At 45.2% G+C, this 18,542-nt stretch overlaps 1 protein-coding gene across 1 annotated transcript in view; it reads right to left on the reverse strand.

Annotated features, from left to right (window-relative positions):
- Positions 1–1,957: 1,957 nt before the first annotated feature.
- Positions 1,958–18,542, reverse strand: part of ITK (IL2 inducible T cell kinase) — a 496,552-nt gene continuing 479,967 nt past the window's right edge. The window contains exon 17 of the mRNA XM_069653933.1: positions 1,958–7,779. Within this exon, the coding sequence (XP_069510034.1) occupies positions 7,708–7,779 (72 nt within the window). The 3' untranslated portion in view covers positions 1,958–7,707. The remainder of the gene's footprint in view (positions 7,780–18,542) is intronic.

Here is an 18,542-nt window from a genome sequence, read left to right on the forward strand (position 1 = left end):
CACTGCCGGAAGTGGAGGAGACGGCCGGGAGGAGATGAGCCAACCCAGAGGTGAACATGTTATGGAATAATTACTACATTTTCTGGCACCAGATGATTTCCTGATCAGATAAAGGTGAGGATGACTGCCTACAACCTCCTTTCCTGATTCTAATTTTATATCATTCCTAACCCATGGTGGTGGAATGGAGATTGGTTGGTGACCCTAAACCTCTTAGTGACAGCTATAAAGACACAGTTACATTGCTAATTACTCTTCTGGGTGAACATTGGCCAAATAAATCAGTTGTCAAGCTGCTCTGGCCACTGATGTGCTGGGCCTTCCCTCTTTCTCGTCTTCACCTGCATCTGTTGTGGAATGTGGAGGCGTGGGCACTGTACTGTGTGGAGCACCTCGATGGCCTCATTGGAGAGATGCTAAGCAGACTGCTTTTGTTTAATGAGTTCAAGTACATTCTTGGATCACATTTTCTAATGAGGTCTTGATATCGTAGGTAACGCTCTGCTTGAAGATCAGAATCGTGTGCATTCATTTCTAAAGAAGGCTGGGGCACGTCCAGCGCATGGTTTCCTCTCGTGTGAATGTTGTGTCATGGCTCAACACCCTTCTCTTTGTAACCTTTTCTTGACCTCTTCCAGCATCCTGGCTGCCCATGAGGCTTCCCAAATAATGTGTACAGCTCACCAATGGTTTGCTTCCCAGTGGGTCCTACAGACCTCCTCACCAGTGGCAGAGTAAATGATCACCCACCTCCCACCTATCTAGCCCATATCAGGGAGGGCATTTTAGGAGTGCTGGCACAGTGTTCACGATGGACCTGGTGAACCTTAAACAATAGGTCTCATACCAAGGATTTCCAAATTCAAGGATTAAGGAAGAATATTGAACAAGAGGGAAGGCACATGTAATCCTGTAACAATATAGGCTCCTTCAAGGGATGAAGATCAAAATGACACCTGGAGGACGATCAAAATGACATGGAATGACAAACTTCCATGGAATGACGAGGAAGTAACTGAGACATGTTCAGCTGGATCGTTAAGGCTTTTGAAACGGGACTTCAACTCGAATTTTATTCACCAAAATACATTTTTTAGAATATTTTGACTCCAGGTAAAGCATGCATACTTGCAGTTTAACAGTCCATCTTTTGCTGAGCTGTCAATCAGGCCCTGAAGATCGGAAATATCTTCTGTGTGACTGTAGAAGGCTGGTGTCTTTTTGGCTGGGTGGGTCGGGCGGGCTGGCATTCGTTTTTATCGGCCTGCACCCATTATTTGTCCATGGCATTTGCCCTAATCTTTACTAATTCATCGAAATGTAAAAAAGATGTTGTCCCGAGCTGTCCAGCATTGGCAAATAATGACATTCGGTTAATGGGCTTCAGTAAACAGGCGGCCTTGGAGAGAAATGTATTCAACAGCAGAGTATCATGCGATGTGCTGTCTTCTTTTTATGAATATTGTTTTACGGGTAGTTTGGATGAAATTCGGATACCTTTATGGACTTTTTTATGTCACGTGTGGTAATGTAATGGTGAATAACTTTCTCATGCCTGAGTTTTGCAATTTGGATTAGATTATTCGAATGTACATTTAGAGAAAAAAATGATTAAAATGTGATGTGTGGTAAAAACTAATTGTGTGGTATTTCTGGAAATAATTTACTAGGGGATAACTGTCTGGCACATTTTATTGCTTCAAGGTTTGTTTTTCCAATATCAGATAGTAAAAGGCACTGAAAATATTACTTGGGCGACCCGTTCGCCGCACTGTAAATTGGCTACAAGGTTGAAATGCTGGCCTCCAAAATAAACCACTTAAGGAGATGTTTGGAGGCTTACTGGCAGAATCGGGCAAGAACAGTGAGTTTTCTATTCAGAATTATAGAGCTGAACCTTTACACATTGCCACTGAGCAGGTGCCTCGCTGCCGCAAAAAAGCAGGACATATTTGTAATATGAGAGGTTTTATTTACACATAAGGTACAAAACTAAAGAAGAGAATTCACACTAGCGCTATACACACATAGTTACGCGAGAACCGAATAAGTTATACAGATGATAAAATACATTTCACATTGAAATATACAATTCTGGTCTAGTCTCACGGTGATGGAACAGTTTTGGGAAGCTACCAAAGGTATGATCATTTGGGGGCACGTGCGCTCCTGCTGGTGGTTATCTTAGCTCTCTGGTTGCAGGCTTGCTGTCTCCTCCAGCCAGCCCTCCAGGTGAGAACGGCACCGGTCTGTTTGCACTTCCTAGCCCCGTCAATATTATGGTGGGTTTCAAAAAATGCAAGGAAAAATATCCTTCTACCACGTAATGACATGTGTGACTTGTGAACTGAAATGGCCTATTTTACTCCCGAAAATTAGGGAAGCTCTCCCAACCAAGAACACAGCAAGTAACACATACGCAGGTGCCTGCCTCTTGCTGCCGCCGTTCTGCTGCGTTAATGCGCTCACAGTGCAGGCTACACTCAGGAGATCTGCTATTGCGCTAGCTGATATCCACGAGTTGCACACGTGGATCTTTCATCCATGGTGATTATTGGAAGCAAAGAAGTATTACAACAAAAATAACTTTTTTTTAATTCAATGATAATTCTACTTGCCTACAAATACTCCAATCAACAGTGAGAACTACATCTTAACTCCCTCAAAAAACACTTTCGGTCTTAAATGACTAAATTAAGGAGTATAATACTCCCATCTCAAGGAGCGGGAAGTTGGGAAAAGATGGTGTATTCTCCAGGACACACAAACAGTGCTTTCCATCTTACTAATAAACATGCTCGCATCTCCAGTGCTTAATGTGTACATTAATAAATGCCAGGCCCACATATTTTCTAGCAAACCTGTGCCATGACTGGGTGGCAGTCCGCTGCTCACAGCTCCCCTTCCACCACAACATAATTTGGACAACAGCAGCAACAACCACCGGCTCTTTGGGTAGTAGTTGTGTTTTGAAATATGACCACCATTTTTTAACTGCTTCTTTAAACACATCATCCTCGTTGCCATTTTCCCCTGATTCTATCGATGACAGGAGGAAACATTATGACCATCTACTCACAGAAAAGAGAGAAAAGTGCTTTCTTCTTGTAACAAATGCAGACACAATCATTCCTAAAATGGTTGACTTTTGACTTCTGCAGTTGTATTCGCTCTCCCCTCTTGCTTCTCCACTCTTTTTGACTGCTTATTCTCTGTTCTCTCCTCCCCTCTCCCTTTTCCTATTTCCTCCCTTCCTCCCCTTACTTTTTTCTTCGCACTTACTCTATCAGAATTGTCCCTGGACCTAGTATGATAGCAACCTCGTCTGTCGCTCCCCCATTCCCTTACTGTTCCCGCCCCCTCCAGCACTATCTGAAACGTTGTCAGGCCTAGTACGATAGTCGCTTGTTTTGTTCCTCCCCTCCCTTTCTGCACCCCTCTCCTTCAACTTTTGTTTTTCTCGGGCTCTACCAGAAATGTCATCAGGCATAGTAGTCGCCTGTCTGTTTCCATTTTCTTCACACTCTCCCCCTCCCTTCCTTATCTATGTCTTAGCTCTTGCACTATCTGAAATGTCGTCAGGCCGAGTACGATAGTTAATTTCACATCCTTACTGTTCATGGCCTGTAAGAATGTCATTGTATTTTCCCTTGTTCCCTCCCTTGCCTTGAAGCTCTTTGAAACACATTGTGTATAGGCGCTATATAAATAAACTAGCATATCAAATCATATTAATGTAACCGTCAACCAACTCACCAAGATATTCTGTACGTCTACACTCAGCACAGGAACTCCTCCTTGACAGTGCCTTACCCCTGGCCTGGTGATGATCCTGTTGTTGTCCTCTTCATACAGAGTCCCCACCTGCCCCACTAATGGCACTGACCAGTAAGCAGCAGTAATTAGTCATGTGCCCGTGTGTGTTTAAGACTCAGTGAGTTAGCAGCCTCACACGCGCCTTTGTATTGGTGACTGAATGCTGACTGCACACCTGAAGAAAAAGGGGAAGTGCCCAGCTTAACACTTGAGCTTAACTAGTGAGATGCACCTGGCAGAATGGCTGCTGCCTGCACCACACACCTGAACTACCTAGCCTGTTGCGGCGAGGCTGCCAGTTACTACAATAGCACAGTGGCGTTACTATCATGCAGGCTGACTAAAGCAGTGTGCTGGCATGAGCCACCAGTGGTCTAACCTTCTGGTTCATTGCTATTCATGAAACTGGATATCTAGCACATTAGCTTTGCTGTGGCACCAACTGCTTGTTGTGTGACTAAAACTGGCTGACATTTAAAAAGCAAAGTTGCCAAAACACCACTTCATAATTGAACTGAGTTTGAGAAAATACGTTCAGGTGCTCAGCTCTGTTAAACACCTGAAAACATCAAGAACTGCTGAACTCCCTGAGAATCTACCCCACACCATAGGCTTACCACAGATGGCTGGGCCTTGCTTTGTGTTGTGGAGTATGTAATCCCTTACAGAGAGCCTAAGAAGTGTTATGATCTATCTATATATTCTTCAGACGGAAGCGTGGACAGGCCAAGATTGCATCCTTATTAGACTGTAAGGTTTGTCTTATCGGTGCCCTTTATATGCGTGAACAGATACAAAGAGGCATCACCAGACAAGCACTTGTAGACAAGAGAGTGTGTCTTATGCTGTACTCTTTGCTCCTCAGGGAGCCAGTGTAACTTCCGGCGAGCCTCTGACACATGCGCTCGTTTCCTGAGACCACATACCGCACCAACCGCTCCATTCTGCGCGGTTTGCTGTTTCTTCATATTAGCCTGTGAAGTGCCAACCAGCAAACTGTTGCAGTAATCGAGCGTCACAGTGGCAGATGCCACTACTGCCCTATCCTGCCCAGATAGGTAAGGACTGCCACAGGAATGTATCCATATATGAGCATGATGAGCTCAAATACGCTACATGCTTATATGATGTTAGTTGAGAGTCTAAGTAGACTCCTAGCATTTTAATGTGCTGGTCAACGGGAATATTACCTGCAATCAGAAAATTACTGTATTGGGGATTCATTTTCTTTAACTTGGCACCAGTTCCAATAATCAGCAACTCAGTCTTCTCATTATTAAGTGCTTACGAGTTTCGACCATCCACAACTTGATGGTATGCAGCATTAATAACGAAAAATAAATAACAACAAACATTTTCAATGACACCTGAATAACGACAAAAAAGTCTAATGTTTTAGTAAAAGTATATATAGGGTGGGGTTACGGATTAAAAGGGGTAGGGGTAGTTGGGGGAGGTAAACAAACTGTAGAAACACAGGGTTTGGGGACCCCCCCAAAATTAAAAAAGAGAAACAAAATATTAAAGTGTCACTGAAAATGTATGTCGTGATTTTGGTTGTCGTTATAAACACATGGAACTCACTGGATTGCTGAGAAGACTTAGCTGTCCCTTTCCACATCTCTGGAATAAACCTCAGAAAGTTCAAGAAGAATCTGGGTGTCGTCCACATAATTAGCAAACTGTACACCCAGACTGTCCAGTAGGTGATATAAGGACTTGATGTAAATATTAAACGACAGGGGAGAAAGACAGGATCCCTGTGGTACACTGCAGGTCAAGAGAACAAGAGAAGATTGATTGTCCTTCTTTAATTCCTCTTGCTTGTCTAGGCCCAAGAAAAGATCTGAAGCACTTTGCGGCACTGTCCGAGCATTTCCCTATTGGGACCAGACAGTCAATCAGCAGCTCATGAGCAACCAGGTCAAAAACGGCTGACAAGTCGAGTAACAGGAGCAGTCCAATTTGACCTTCATCACCAATCTTTACAGTGTTGGATTTTAAGTTCAATGGTGCTCTTTCCGTACCGTGTTTTGAACGAAACCCCGACTGGCCAAGTCCGAGTATTTTGCGTTGCTCAGCAAATTTACAGTACTGATGATAGGCAATGTTGTCAAGGAGTTTCAACAAAAACGGTGTGTTGGTTATAGGTTGGCAGCTAGAGCTGGATCCAAATTATCCTTTTTTTTAGAGAGGAGGAATACAAGCTACCAGCAAACATTTTGGCACCTGGGCTTCAGAAAAGGACATATTAATACATTTTGTCACCCAGGGTAGTAATGGGAGAAGACAGTCTTTGAACAAGGAGGCAGGGAAGATGTGTCCTTTACAGGAGACCAGTTTCAAGGCTTGCACAATGTTTTGAACCTCAAGTTCCGATAATTCCTTAAAGATAAAAGGTATCCTTGAAGTAGACGATTCTAGCGTAGCAGTCTGTGGCTGGGGTTCAGCCACTTGTTCCCCCAGCAGCATAACATACTTGGTAATAGCATCTTGGTGGCAGGCAACTTTCTGAGACAACTCGTCTTGAATGTGCTGACACCAATCATCATCCACCGTAAAACTAGATCTTGTGGTTTTTCCATCCAATTCATGCAGGATGGAAAAGAGTTCACGTATATATTTTTTGACTGGCATCTTATAAGCTACAAGTGTGGATGTGCTGGAGTTCTTTCACCAGCTCCGTTCAGCTGTTCTTTTGTTTATTTTAAGAAAATTATCTTAGTACTGTACCAATAATTATGCTTAGATACCTTTTTTGGCCTAATAGGACGTAAAGGGGCCAGAGTATCAAAAGCAATATTAGTAATTGTTCTAAAGTGCTTTGTACGGTTTTCCAGAGACATGTAATTAGGGATACTGGCCAATAGTGGAAGCACCACGGAAGCAAGCACTGCAGAAGTCACGTTCCTAGTATTTCTTACCATAAACGGTTTCATTACCTCAGGAGAACAAGAGATCAAAGAGTGAGGCAGTAGAAGATTAAAGAAAATACCTGAGGGTTCGGACCAGGGACAGGCATCCACTTTTACATGTGTGATGCTGATGTTTCTGGTTAATATCCAGTCCAGGATATGTCCTCCACTATGTGTAGGAGTCTACAAATTGTGTAAAAAGTCAGATTCTTCCAGTAAATTCAGCAAAGACACTGCATCCAAGTCCAGAGGATTATTTGCCCAGAGATTAAAGTCCCCCACTACAAGAACATGTATTGATGGAAAGCCATAGACCAGTTTACATTGGATGTTATAGTGGGACAGATATCATCTAGCAGGGACCATTGGCCTGAGATGGAAGACTGAAGGTACTAGAACTGCTGGTTGTGTACAGAATAAAAACAGAAACTAGGTGAGGAAGCTCATCTCGTTTCATTGCATAATGGATGAGCCCCCTCCTTCCTGACCTGTGCTGTGTTCGTGTCTTGCACATTCATGGGTGCATTTGTGTGTGTCTCTCTTTCCCTCTCTCACACACACAGTCACACACATGCCTCTTTCCCTCTCTCTCTCTCTCTCTCTCTCTCTCTCTCTCACGCACACACACGTGCGCGTGCGCGCGCATGTCTGTCTCTCTCTCACACACACTCTCTCTCTCTCTCCTCTAGCAGCACTGCTCTGGTTCTGGGACTCTGATCACAAGACACATGTCAGTTGAAAGGCTCAACATTCCCCACGGTAGAGTCAGTGCCATCTCATGCCCGTGGCCAGTTCCTCGTGAAGCCTCTGGGTTTTTGCCTCCCCACCTCCAGAGCCCGTGGGCTATTGTCTTAAACATGGTTCAGTACAGCATGTCCTGGAGTGTGCCTGGGCGCACATGCGTTCCGCGAAGCTCTGGAGCCAGGGGCCTCATCTTGTTTCCTGAAGGTGGTCGTCTGAACAGGGAAGCTCCAGGCTACTGTTCGCACTCGGGCATTTCATTTAGGTGGCAGAGCAAGTCCGAGAAAGATGGTCTCTCTTCTGGTTTCTGGGGTGAACAAACATAAAGAATTATACATCACAAAAAAGGAAACTTTGAACTGTTGCATATTAAAGACCAAATGTGCAGGGACATGTGATGGAGAGAAAGACAGCAAGCACTGTGCCTGATGAGGTGAGGCAACTCAACTGTCACGCCTGCGTTAATGTTGTGTGCCAAGCTTCAGTGAAGAATTCATAACACCGTTTCTTTATTTTAAGCAGGGTCCCACCCACTTCCTGTGTTCACTGCGGGGTCCTGTGGGTGTCATAGTGTCACTGGGCAGCTGCAAATAAACACACCTTATGTGTACTCAATGGGCTGCTAGGGTCCATTTAAACCAAGGAGAAGAGTCTGGGATTGCATACTTGCCAACATGACCCATTCCAATCTGTAGGTCGTTATCCAGTCCTGATTTTATTCTTTGCATTTTGACTTGTAGTTCCACGTTTCCCATTATAAAACTCAGACTATATGTCTCAGAATGCAAAGAAAAAACCAGGACTGGATAATCACCTACAGTTTGCAACGGGTCATGTTGGCAACTATGGATTAGGGCGCCTATGGGTCAAGCGACTCTTTGTGTAATGGTTATATTCTTCTCTCTACGTTCCACATGCTTAGGTACATTTCTGCAAATAAATCTACTTTACAGAGGCGAACACAGATTGTATGTCCATACCTGACGGTCCTGTGATATGATATGGCATTTTTTGACAAACAAGTATTGTATTTTATTTATATAGCGGGTCGAGCCCTGAGGCAACTGGGCACATTTCTTGGGTACATATAAGGTGCATATTTACAATTACAGGCATGGTACATAACATAGTTTACAAGCATAGATTAACAGGTAATACAGATAGTACACACAGTTTGCAGGCATAGATAGTACACAGCAGTAAGTATATACAGTATAGAGAATTAGAAACCAGAGTATTTACAGCTAAGGAGTGGGTTAGTTTTCGTTCAGACATAGCCAGGTTTTGGCCTCACGATGGAATTTGTGGATGGAGTGTTCTAACCTGATGTTGGGAGGTAGTGCATTCCAAGTTTTGGCTGCTAGGGCTGGGAAGTTTTTGCCCCTGCCTTTTGCAGTTTGAACTTTGGTATGATGAGATAGTTGGAGTTGGAAGATCTTGTTTGTCTTAATGAAGGTTGGAGTCTGAATTTGTCGCAGAGGTATTTGGGTGCTTGATTATGTGTACATTTGTGTATGAGGGAGAGAGTTTTGAAATTAATTCTTTGGTTGTTTGAGAGCCAGTGAACACTGTGTCTCAACTGTGAGATGTGTAGTTTTCTAGTGAAGTTGGTGGCTGCTCTTAGCGCATTGTTTTGGTAGATCTGTAATTTATTTAGATTGTGCTGACTAGTGCCTAGGTAAAGAGCATTGCAGTAGTCTAGCTTGGTTAGTACGAGCGCCCTGGCCAGGGTGTTGCAATTTGCAGTTGTCAGGAAAGGTCTGCATGCGTTGATGAGCTTGCATGTGTAAGCAGTCGTAGAGGCGGTAACGTTAATTTGCTTGCCAAGAGAGATGGAGGAGTCAATGTTCATACCTAGAGTTTTGACGTCTTTGGATACTTGATGTAGTTGCTGTCAATATTGAAGGTGTCAAATTTGTTGTCAAGTTTGTTAAGTCTGGCTTGGGTACCTACGAGGAGAAGCTTGTCTTGTCATCATTGAGGCAGAGCCCGTGTTGTGCCATCCAGGCTTGGATGATAAGGTAAATGTCGTTGAGTCGTTGTGAGTCTGTGTCGTGGTTGCCTGTGATGTGTATGAGGATTTGCATGTCATCAGCGTAGTTAGTGTAAGAGATGCCCAGTTGGTCGAGTTTGTCAAAAAGAGGTTTTGTGAATATGTTGTAGAGTGTGGGGGAGACACGGGAGCCTTGTGGAACTCTGCAGGTGACAGTCGAAGAGGGTGCAAAGGCAGAGGGTGCGAACACTCTGGTTGTTCAGAAATGACTGGATCCAGGTGATCGCTTCGTTGGAGAAGTGGGCTGCTGAGGAGAGATGATTACAGAGGATTTTATTGTCGACCAAGTCAAACGCTGCTGATAGATCTAGTAAGAGAAGGATGGCAAGATTGTCTGATTCCTTGATGTTTTCGATTTGGGTTACTAGATCTATTAGGGCTGTTTCGGTTCTATGTCTGGGTCAGAATCCGGATTGGTGTAGCCCTAGCAGATTATTGCTTTCAAGGTGGTGTTGGATCTGCAAATAGGCTGCTCTGTCTATGATCTTCAAAAGGAAAGGTACGGTGACGATGGGTCTGTAGTTGGATGGATTATTGGGGTCCAGGGATGGTTTCTTGAAGAGTGGCATGACTCACGCGTCCTTGAGGTTTGTGGGGATGGTATTGGATTTGAAGGAAGCATTGATAAGTGAGGTGATAAACGGGGCAATCTCCTTCACTGTTTCTTTTATGATAGGTGCTGGGCAAATGTCACCCATGCATCTGGACGGTTTGAGACTTAGTATTATGTCTTCTACTTCTAAGATGCTAAGTAAGGTGAATTTGAAAGTGTTGAGATGGGCAGAGGGTGGTATAGTTGTAGTGGTAGCAGGCAGGTTATTTGTTATATTGGCTTTTTTATTTTCAATCTTTCTTTGTAGGAGCTTAATTTTGTCTGATAAAGCCTTTTGGATGTTCTGACACCAGGTGGCGTCCTTCAGACAAGTTGTAGGAGGAGGTGTGGGTGATTCTAATTCTTTGAGTATTTTAAACAGTTCTTTGGTATTAGATTTAGCGTTTTGAATACGTTTGTTATAAGAGTCTGATTTGGCTAAGAAAATGGCAGATTTGTAGGTAGTAGAGGCTGATATGAGGTTTTCTTTATTAAGAGGTGATGGAGTATTTCTCCAGCTGGATTCTGCTGCTCTTTTGATTTTCCGTAGAGTTCTCAATTGTGGGGTGAACCAGGTATTGAGGTGGGTCTGGGGTTTGACTTTGCGAAGCTTTTGAGGTGCTATTTTATTGATGGCATTTAACATGGTAGTGTTGTAGAGGTTTACCAGGTGCACTGGGTCTTCATTAAACTCGAGGGCTGTGTTTGCTTGTAGGAGCAGTTGTAGAAGTGGCAGTAAGTTTGAGGCTGTTATGTTTTGTGTGTTTCTTGCTAGTCTCGGGGGGGCTGTGGATTTCTCATGGATATGGGGAACTATTGGAATGGAGACGAGGATGGCATTGTGGTCTGTCAATGCGAGAGGGTGGTTAGACATGATAGAAATGTTGCAGTTGCAATCAGCGATCCAGTCTAATTGTCGCCCTTTGGAGTGTGTGGATTGTGAGAGCCTTTGAGTGAGGCCTAGAACGATTATGCTGTTGCTGATCTCTGGTGCATTTTTGTCATTAATATCATGAAGCCCTAAGTTAAAGTCTCCAAGGAGGAGGGTTTGTGAGCTTGGTTTAGCCTTGTTTGGTAGCAGCAGTGATAGGTCTTCTTTCGAAAGAGGAGAGTGGGCTGAGATGGTCTGTTTAGGTGATAGCGGTAATTTGAAGGCTAGGTGTTAAGTCGATGGGAGGGTTTGGCTGGGGGCCTTTCTGATGCCTAGGTAGGACTTAGCGATAATAGAAACGCCACAACCCTTGGTGGATGTTCTGTCTTGCCTGATGATGTTGTATTGGTCTGGAATGGCCAGCAATAGGAGGGGACCTGAAGCAGAGTGCTTTTGTGAGTTTGTCTAATATGTTTGCCTTATGTATGCAAATCTAGTTACTGAATTCTTTCTGAAACAAACTTTTTCAAATAAATAACAAAACGCCATTATAGAGTACAAGGTTGTCATCAAGTCTCTCCTTCTGCCAAGCAAGGCCTCTCACTCCCGAACAGAACTACCCGGTTCGGAAATCTGACCTCTCATTTCTGCATAGTGTTAAATTCTTTCTTCTTTTTTTCTGTACAACGTGTTAACGGGTATTATTTACAATTGGTCGGTTATGTTTTCTGTGTGAAGTTGGTTGGGTAGTTGCCAATGCTTTAAGTGGGCTGAGAAATCGAGGGGGTGCTGTAACAAGAGTGTGTGGTCTAAATGATGGGCATGGCCTGAAGTGTGCTGTTCATGTCGGTGCAAGGTGTGGAACCCAAGCATTTTGAAAAATGTTAATGTTCACCAGCACACATTAATAATTAACAAGCAAAATATCATAAGTCTTATGCTATATTGAAACATCGCAAAACATATCAGTTTGTGCCCAAATGTATGGTCTTAATAGAATAAAAGGGAAAGAAATGCCCCAACTTTGACAGGATTCTGGGGACAGCTAAAGAGAAACACAAAAGGCATCCTACCAGAAAACATAAATCCACATATTGTTTAAACTGCCAATCAGGATATGTGTCACGATCTATGCCCCTGACCCCCTCAGGTATAACAGCCCCCTGGCAGCAGTGGGGCTAAAGCCCTTCAGACCGGCCCCAGGGGCCTTAAAACTCCATAAGAAATATACATGGAGTCAGTCCTGGCACCTTTGGTGCCAGGCTCATTATCAGGAATAAAGCAATACCAGTTTTAGCCCTTAATCTAACATGAAGGCCTATTACATAGCTCAGTTCTTTATAATCAAGCCATGCGGTCTAGTGTTTTGGGTGTGGCTGGGCCTGGAACTATTTGGCCTGGAACTACTTTACCTGGGCTATTTAAACCACACTCAAACAGCAGAACACGCTTTGTGTTATTCTGCACTCCTGCAGCGTAACGCTCACTGTGTCCAGCTCCTGCTCATCTGCTTCTCCGGTGGCCCGATCCTGAAGCCCTAGATCCGGATTCCATTAATAACCTGGAAGAACAAGAACAGCATTAGCGAGCAAAAACACTTACCTGTGAAGTAATCAGCCTTGAATCCATCCTGCGCTTCGCTTACCTTGCCCATCTCCGGAGTTCGCCTCAACCTGTAAATGTAAAGAAACAAGGACAGCATTAATAACAATTCTTACCTGGGCAAGCAGCGAGTCCTGGCAGCACCCTGCACTTCTCTTACCTCGTCCATCTCCGGGTTTCACCGCAACCTGCAAGGGAGAAGGAACAAGGTCAGCATTAACAAAGCACTTACCTGGACAAGCAGTGCTTCGATCGCTCATCACTCCGGAACATCACTGCAACCTGTACAAAGAAGAGAAGAGAACACAGGTTAGCAATTAACACCAATAAACAGTGCAGCGCTCCGCGCATCAATAGCTCACCATGGTCTTCACCATTGGCGGGGCAACTCCGAGATCACAACCATCCCTGTGAAAACAAAAAGAGACATTGTTAGGGAACAGCGTAGTGGAGCAAGACGCCGAGAAGATAGAGAAAACAGAGTGAAAGAAAGAGACAGAATAAAGACGGCAAAGACATTATAACTCACCTGGAAGACAGCAAGCAGAGTCAGAGATACAGCCGGTCTGGACCCGACATAAGGGTACACGGACCAGTGAAGCAATTAGGTCCACGGAACGCCCGCACAAACCACGCAACCCTGCACAGAGACGCAGGACGGAGAGTTCAACGCACAAAAACCTAAGGTGAGAAATAACCCCAAGGGAGTGTATTTGGACCAGAGGGAGGTGGCAGTCCACCCATCACAGAACCAGTATCTTAACCCTCCATTCTCCTGTTATAGGCGCTACCCAACGTCTGCCACATAACCAAGCAGAGAGGGGTCCAGGATAGCGCTTAGACTTCCAACCAGTATCGTGTGGCGCCACCGTGGATACCAGGTGAGCGTAACAGAACACAAAGCCTCAATTAAAACATCCAGCTGGCCGTCATGGAAACATCAGAAACTGACCAACTAGCCCAGTTACTGGGAGAATTACGGGCCAAGGTGCACTCCGCCCGGCAAGAAACCAACGCCCTTAGGTGGGAGTTGATTGTCACCAAGGTCCGCACCGATGAATTATCCAGACAATTTCTCCAAACACAGGCTGGGCAGGCTCCGTTGCCAGGAAGTATTCTGTCAGTTCCAGCCACATTCGTCAATCCAGTGGGGGGACCCATGAAAATATGCAGTATTCATCAACCAGTCCTGCTTCCATTTCCTTGTAGACCCGCAGCCTTTCCTAACGATCAGTTGCGGGTTGCGTTCATTCTGTCATATCTGAGTGGCAGTGCCGCGGATTGGTCCATACCGTTAGTAAGCCAGAATGACCCACTCCTGTGGGATTTCAGGGGGTTTCAACAGGAGATGGAGAAGCTGTTCGCCCGACATACCCAGGGCCAAGCTCTGCATAATGAACTTCTGTCCCTCTGCGAAGGCAGCCAAGATTTGTAACATATATCGCCACTTTTAATAGACTTGTCGTTGAAACTGGCTGGCCTGAGGAGAAACGAACAGTGTTAGTCCATCGAGGATTACGGGGGGGATTGAAAGACGTCCTAGCTCAGGTGGTAAACCTGCCAAAAGACTGTGCAGAGTTCATCAACCTAGTGGTGCAGGTAGACCACAGGCTGTAAGATCGAAGGACAGATCGAGCCAGAATGGAGAATCGGACTGTGTATGTACGCTCAAAGGAGAACTGTCCGCGTTCATCAGAAAAGACTTCGGAACCCATGCAAATTGGGGGGTGCGGAGCCCATTAACCAAGGCCGAAAGAGACAAAAGGAGACAACAGCAATTATGCCTGTACTGTGGGAAATCAGGTCATTTCCTCAGAGAATGTCACGTAAAACCCCCTCTGTGAACAGTTGGACGAACAGAGAAAGAAGGAGGAGAGCAAGAGTCGGAAAACTTCCAGGCCCGGCAAGCGTAGAGGTCTGTTTGTCGAGCGAAGGAAAAGTGCCACAGACCTCACACCTTGCCCTGACTGTGATTTTGATCAGTCACCAACAATTGTCTCGGATGCATGCTGTGGAGGCATACATAGACAGCGGAGCCGTTGGTAACTTCATAGACCAAGGCCTGGCAACAAAGATAGGGCTTCCCCTCTGTCAGAAAATGACAACTGAGAAGGTCACCACTGTCGATGGCACGGAGATAGCTTCTGGTCCTGTAACTCAACGCAAAGCAGAATTGACCCTTCTGTGCCAAGACGGACATCAGGAAGCCATTGCGTTCGACCTTATAAAGGCCCCTCAGTTCTGGGTGATTCTAGGAATGCCGTGGTTGGTGGCTCACAATCCTAACATCGACTGGCAAGCCAAGAAATTAGCCTTCTCCAATGAGTGTGCTCATGCATGCTACCAAGTGGAAATGCCATCATCTGACCCATAGATACCTGTCCAAGATAAAGAGGCATTGGTACTAGGTGTAACAAGTACACTACCAAGCGAATACCACGATTTCCAAGACGTTTTCCAAAAAGAACAGGCTAATACCTTACCCCCTCACAGGCCATATGACTGTCAGTTCGACCTCTTAGCTGGTGCACACATCCTGTGTAGTTGAATTAATGCACTCACCGAACCTGAAAATCTCCACTTGACATCATATCTGGACCAATACCTGGCAAACGGTTTTATCTGCCTGCCCAAATCCCTAGCAGCCTCGCCCCTATTCTTCGTACCCAAGAAGGAGGGGGACTTGAGAACGTGCATCGACTACTGCGCACTAAACCAGGTAACAGTTAAAAACCGTTATCCTCTACCCCTTATCCCTGCAAAGGTAAAGAAACAAGGACAGCATTAATAACAATTCTTACCTGGGCAAGCAGCGAGTCCTGGCAGCACCCTGGTCTTCCCTTACCTCGCCCATCTCCGGGTTTCACCGCAACCTGCAAGGGAGAAGGAACAAGGTCAGCATTAACAAAGCACTTACCTGGGCAAGCAGCGCTTCGATCTCTCATCACTCCGGAACATCACTGCAACCTGTACAAAGAAGAGAAGAGAACACAGGTTAGCAATTAACACCAATAAACAGCGCAGCGCTCCGCGTATCAATAATTCACTGTGGTCTTTGCCTTCGGCGCGGCAACTCCGAGATCACAACCATCCCTGTGAAAACAAAAAGAGACATTGTTAGGGAACAGCGTAGTGGAGCAAGATGCCGAGAAGACAGAGAAAACGGAGGGAAAGAAAGAGACAGAATAAAGATGGAAAAGACATTATAACTCACCTGGAAGACAACAAGCAGAGTCAGAGTCACAGCCGGTCTGGACCCGACATAAGGGTACATGGACCAGTGAAGCAACTAGGTCCATGGAACGCCCGCACCAACCACGCGCCCCTTCACAGAGACGCAGGACAGAGAGTTCAACGCACAAAAACCTAAGGTGAGCAATAACCCCAAGGGAAGGGATTTGGACCAGAGGGAGGTGGGAGTCCACCCATTACAGAACCAGTATCTTAACCCTCCAATCTCCTGTTATAGGAGCTACCCAACGTCTGGCACATAACCAAGCAGAGAGGGGTCCGGGATAGCGCTTAGACCTCCAGTATCGTGTCGCACCCCGTGGATACCAGCTGAGCGTAACAATATGTTTTATTGCATGAGTCAATTCTAAATTTTTCACAGGTGAAATAGCACAAATTATTATACTACATCTTTAACATTACGATTCAATTAAATTATTTTTTTTGTGATTTTTGTAATCATATTTATATTGTAGAAAACACAATCATGGTTACATATTAAATTAATGTATTGTCTTATTGAGACATAAATAGAACATGAAGATCAAATATCAATCGACCAGTTGTGATGAGTCACAAGATGAAAGTGACAAACAAATAGAACCTAACTTTTAAAATTTAACAGAACTAAACACAGCATTCTAAAAAACTGTGCAAATGAGTTGCGAAATTTGTACAAGGTCAAGTGGTAAGAAGATATATTTGGCACTGACTCATATGTTTTTCTATCTCTTTTGTGTTGCTGCACCCCCCTCACTCGCAGGCCCAGAACCAGTGGCTGAAGTGGAAAAAACAAAAAAAGTAAAGGAACGGGCTAAAAGAATATGCATTTAAATGTCTACCTTTAGTGTGTCATTGTTGCCCATGGCATGTCGTTTTTTGATGCAGCCTTCACTTCTGAGGCTGCATAAAACTGCATGCTGTGGGGGACAATGACATATTAGTGGTGGTCATTGAAATGCAATCACCCACCACATGCACCCCCACAGTGAGAAAAGACACTTTTTCCCTTTCCCCATGCTGGGAATTCAACCCTAAACCCTGCCGGTGACAAGCCAGGGTCACATCGCACTGTGCTATTTGGTAGGTGCTGGGTAGCTTTAGTTTCATTCAATAGACTGTTTGACACATACAACCTGCACAGGCTTTGTGTGTCAGTCTAATTGAGGTATGTAATTTGTTCTCATAATGGATTCCTTCCTCCCACAGATTCCTCATCAATGATAGACTCCCATAGTAGTAGCTAGTTCTGGAGGTTGGAGGTAAGCAAGGACACCAACTAGGTCAGAAACTTCTGGAAGACTGCCATACCAAAACAGACGTCCTTACCTGAAAGGGAATCTAACAAGTAATGTTTACCGAACATGGGCAGAGATGCCCATGTTGCCACCTGGCAGATATCCAGGACAGGGACTCCCCTCTGCAGGGCAGCGGTCGCAGCCACACCTCTGGCAGAATGAACCCTGAGAACAACATGCCCATGCCCAGCCTTACCAGCCATATTATAGCATTCCGAGATGGAGAGAATGATCCACCTTGACAGTATGTCCACAGCCCTGCTAGCAGAGCGCCAGCATAATCAACGAAAGCTGGTCATCTTTCCTGGCCTCTCTCGTCTGAGCGATGGATTTGCTCAGGGCCCACACCGGGTCCAGCCGAAGGAATCATTCTTCTCCCTTGGAAGGGTGATGCAGAGGAAAAAACACAGAAAGATGGATCTTTTTAGAGAGATGAAAATCTGAGACAACCTTTGGAGGGAAGGAGGAGCTCACTCTCAACGTCACCAACCAAAATAGAGTCAAGGCATTCTTTGACAGTGCTGATCTGCAGGTGCAACAGCACAGCAAGAAATTCAAAACAGGGGATAACGGGCAGGGTTAAGGGTACAAATCCCTCTTCGGGCACCAAGCCAAAAATGTACAACACCTGTAGGCATAATTGGACTTCGTTGAGGGTCTCTGAACTGATCAAGGACAGTGTCCAACAAGTCCCACTCCCTATATCTCATCCTATCAGTAGCCACGCATGAAGGTTCAGGCTGCTGAGGTTCGGGTGGTGGACTCGCCTCTCCAATTGGGATAGTAAGTTGACTCTCAGCGGGAGGCACCAGGAAGGGCGGGTGTACAGAAATTCCGGGTACCACATCCTTCAGACCCAATCCAGAGTGATCAGAATCAATGTGGTTCCGAACAGTCACAATCTCCTGAGAACCAGTGCAATGACAGGGATGGGCAGGAATGCATAATGTAGGTTGAATATCCATTCTACCATTAGTGTCTTCCCCAAAGCTCTCTGGTGAGCAGAACAACTCGCACTTCCTGTACACACTGGAAGTTAAACGATCTACTTGAGTAGTCACCCCCAGAAGGAGAAAATCTCCTCTATTACTTCCTGGCATAGCGCCCACTCATGAGAGGCTGAGGTTTGTCTGCTTAAAGCATACGCCGTGACATTCTTTCTTCCAGAAAGATGAGCCGCCGTCAGAGAGACATTTTTCTGTAGAACCCAGAACCACAGTCGCATTGCTTCGCTGCATAGCAGAAAGGACCCCATTCCACCCCGCTTCTTGAGGTAGTGCATGGCCACTGTGTTGTCAATCAGGATCAGCACAGTATTGCTTTTCACAGAGGCGAGTAAAGTGAGGACCTCCAATGTCAGAGATACATCAGTGAACAACGTCACTAGGGGCCTGGAACGGATGAAACAATGCGCCTCTCTGCA

Source organism: Ambystoma mexicanum, chromosome 3q (assembly GCF_040938575.1).
Source record: "Ambystoma mexicanum isolate Mex_15411 chromosome 3q, UKY_AmexF1_1, whole genome shotgun sequence".
Taxonomy (NCBI): Eukaryota; Metazoa; Chordata; class Amphibia; order Caudata; family Ambystomatidae; genus Ambystoma; species Ambystoma mexicanum.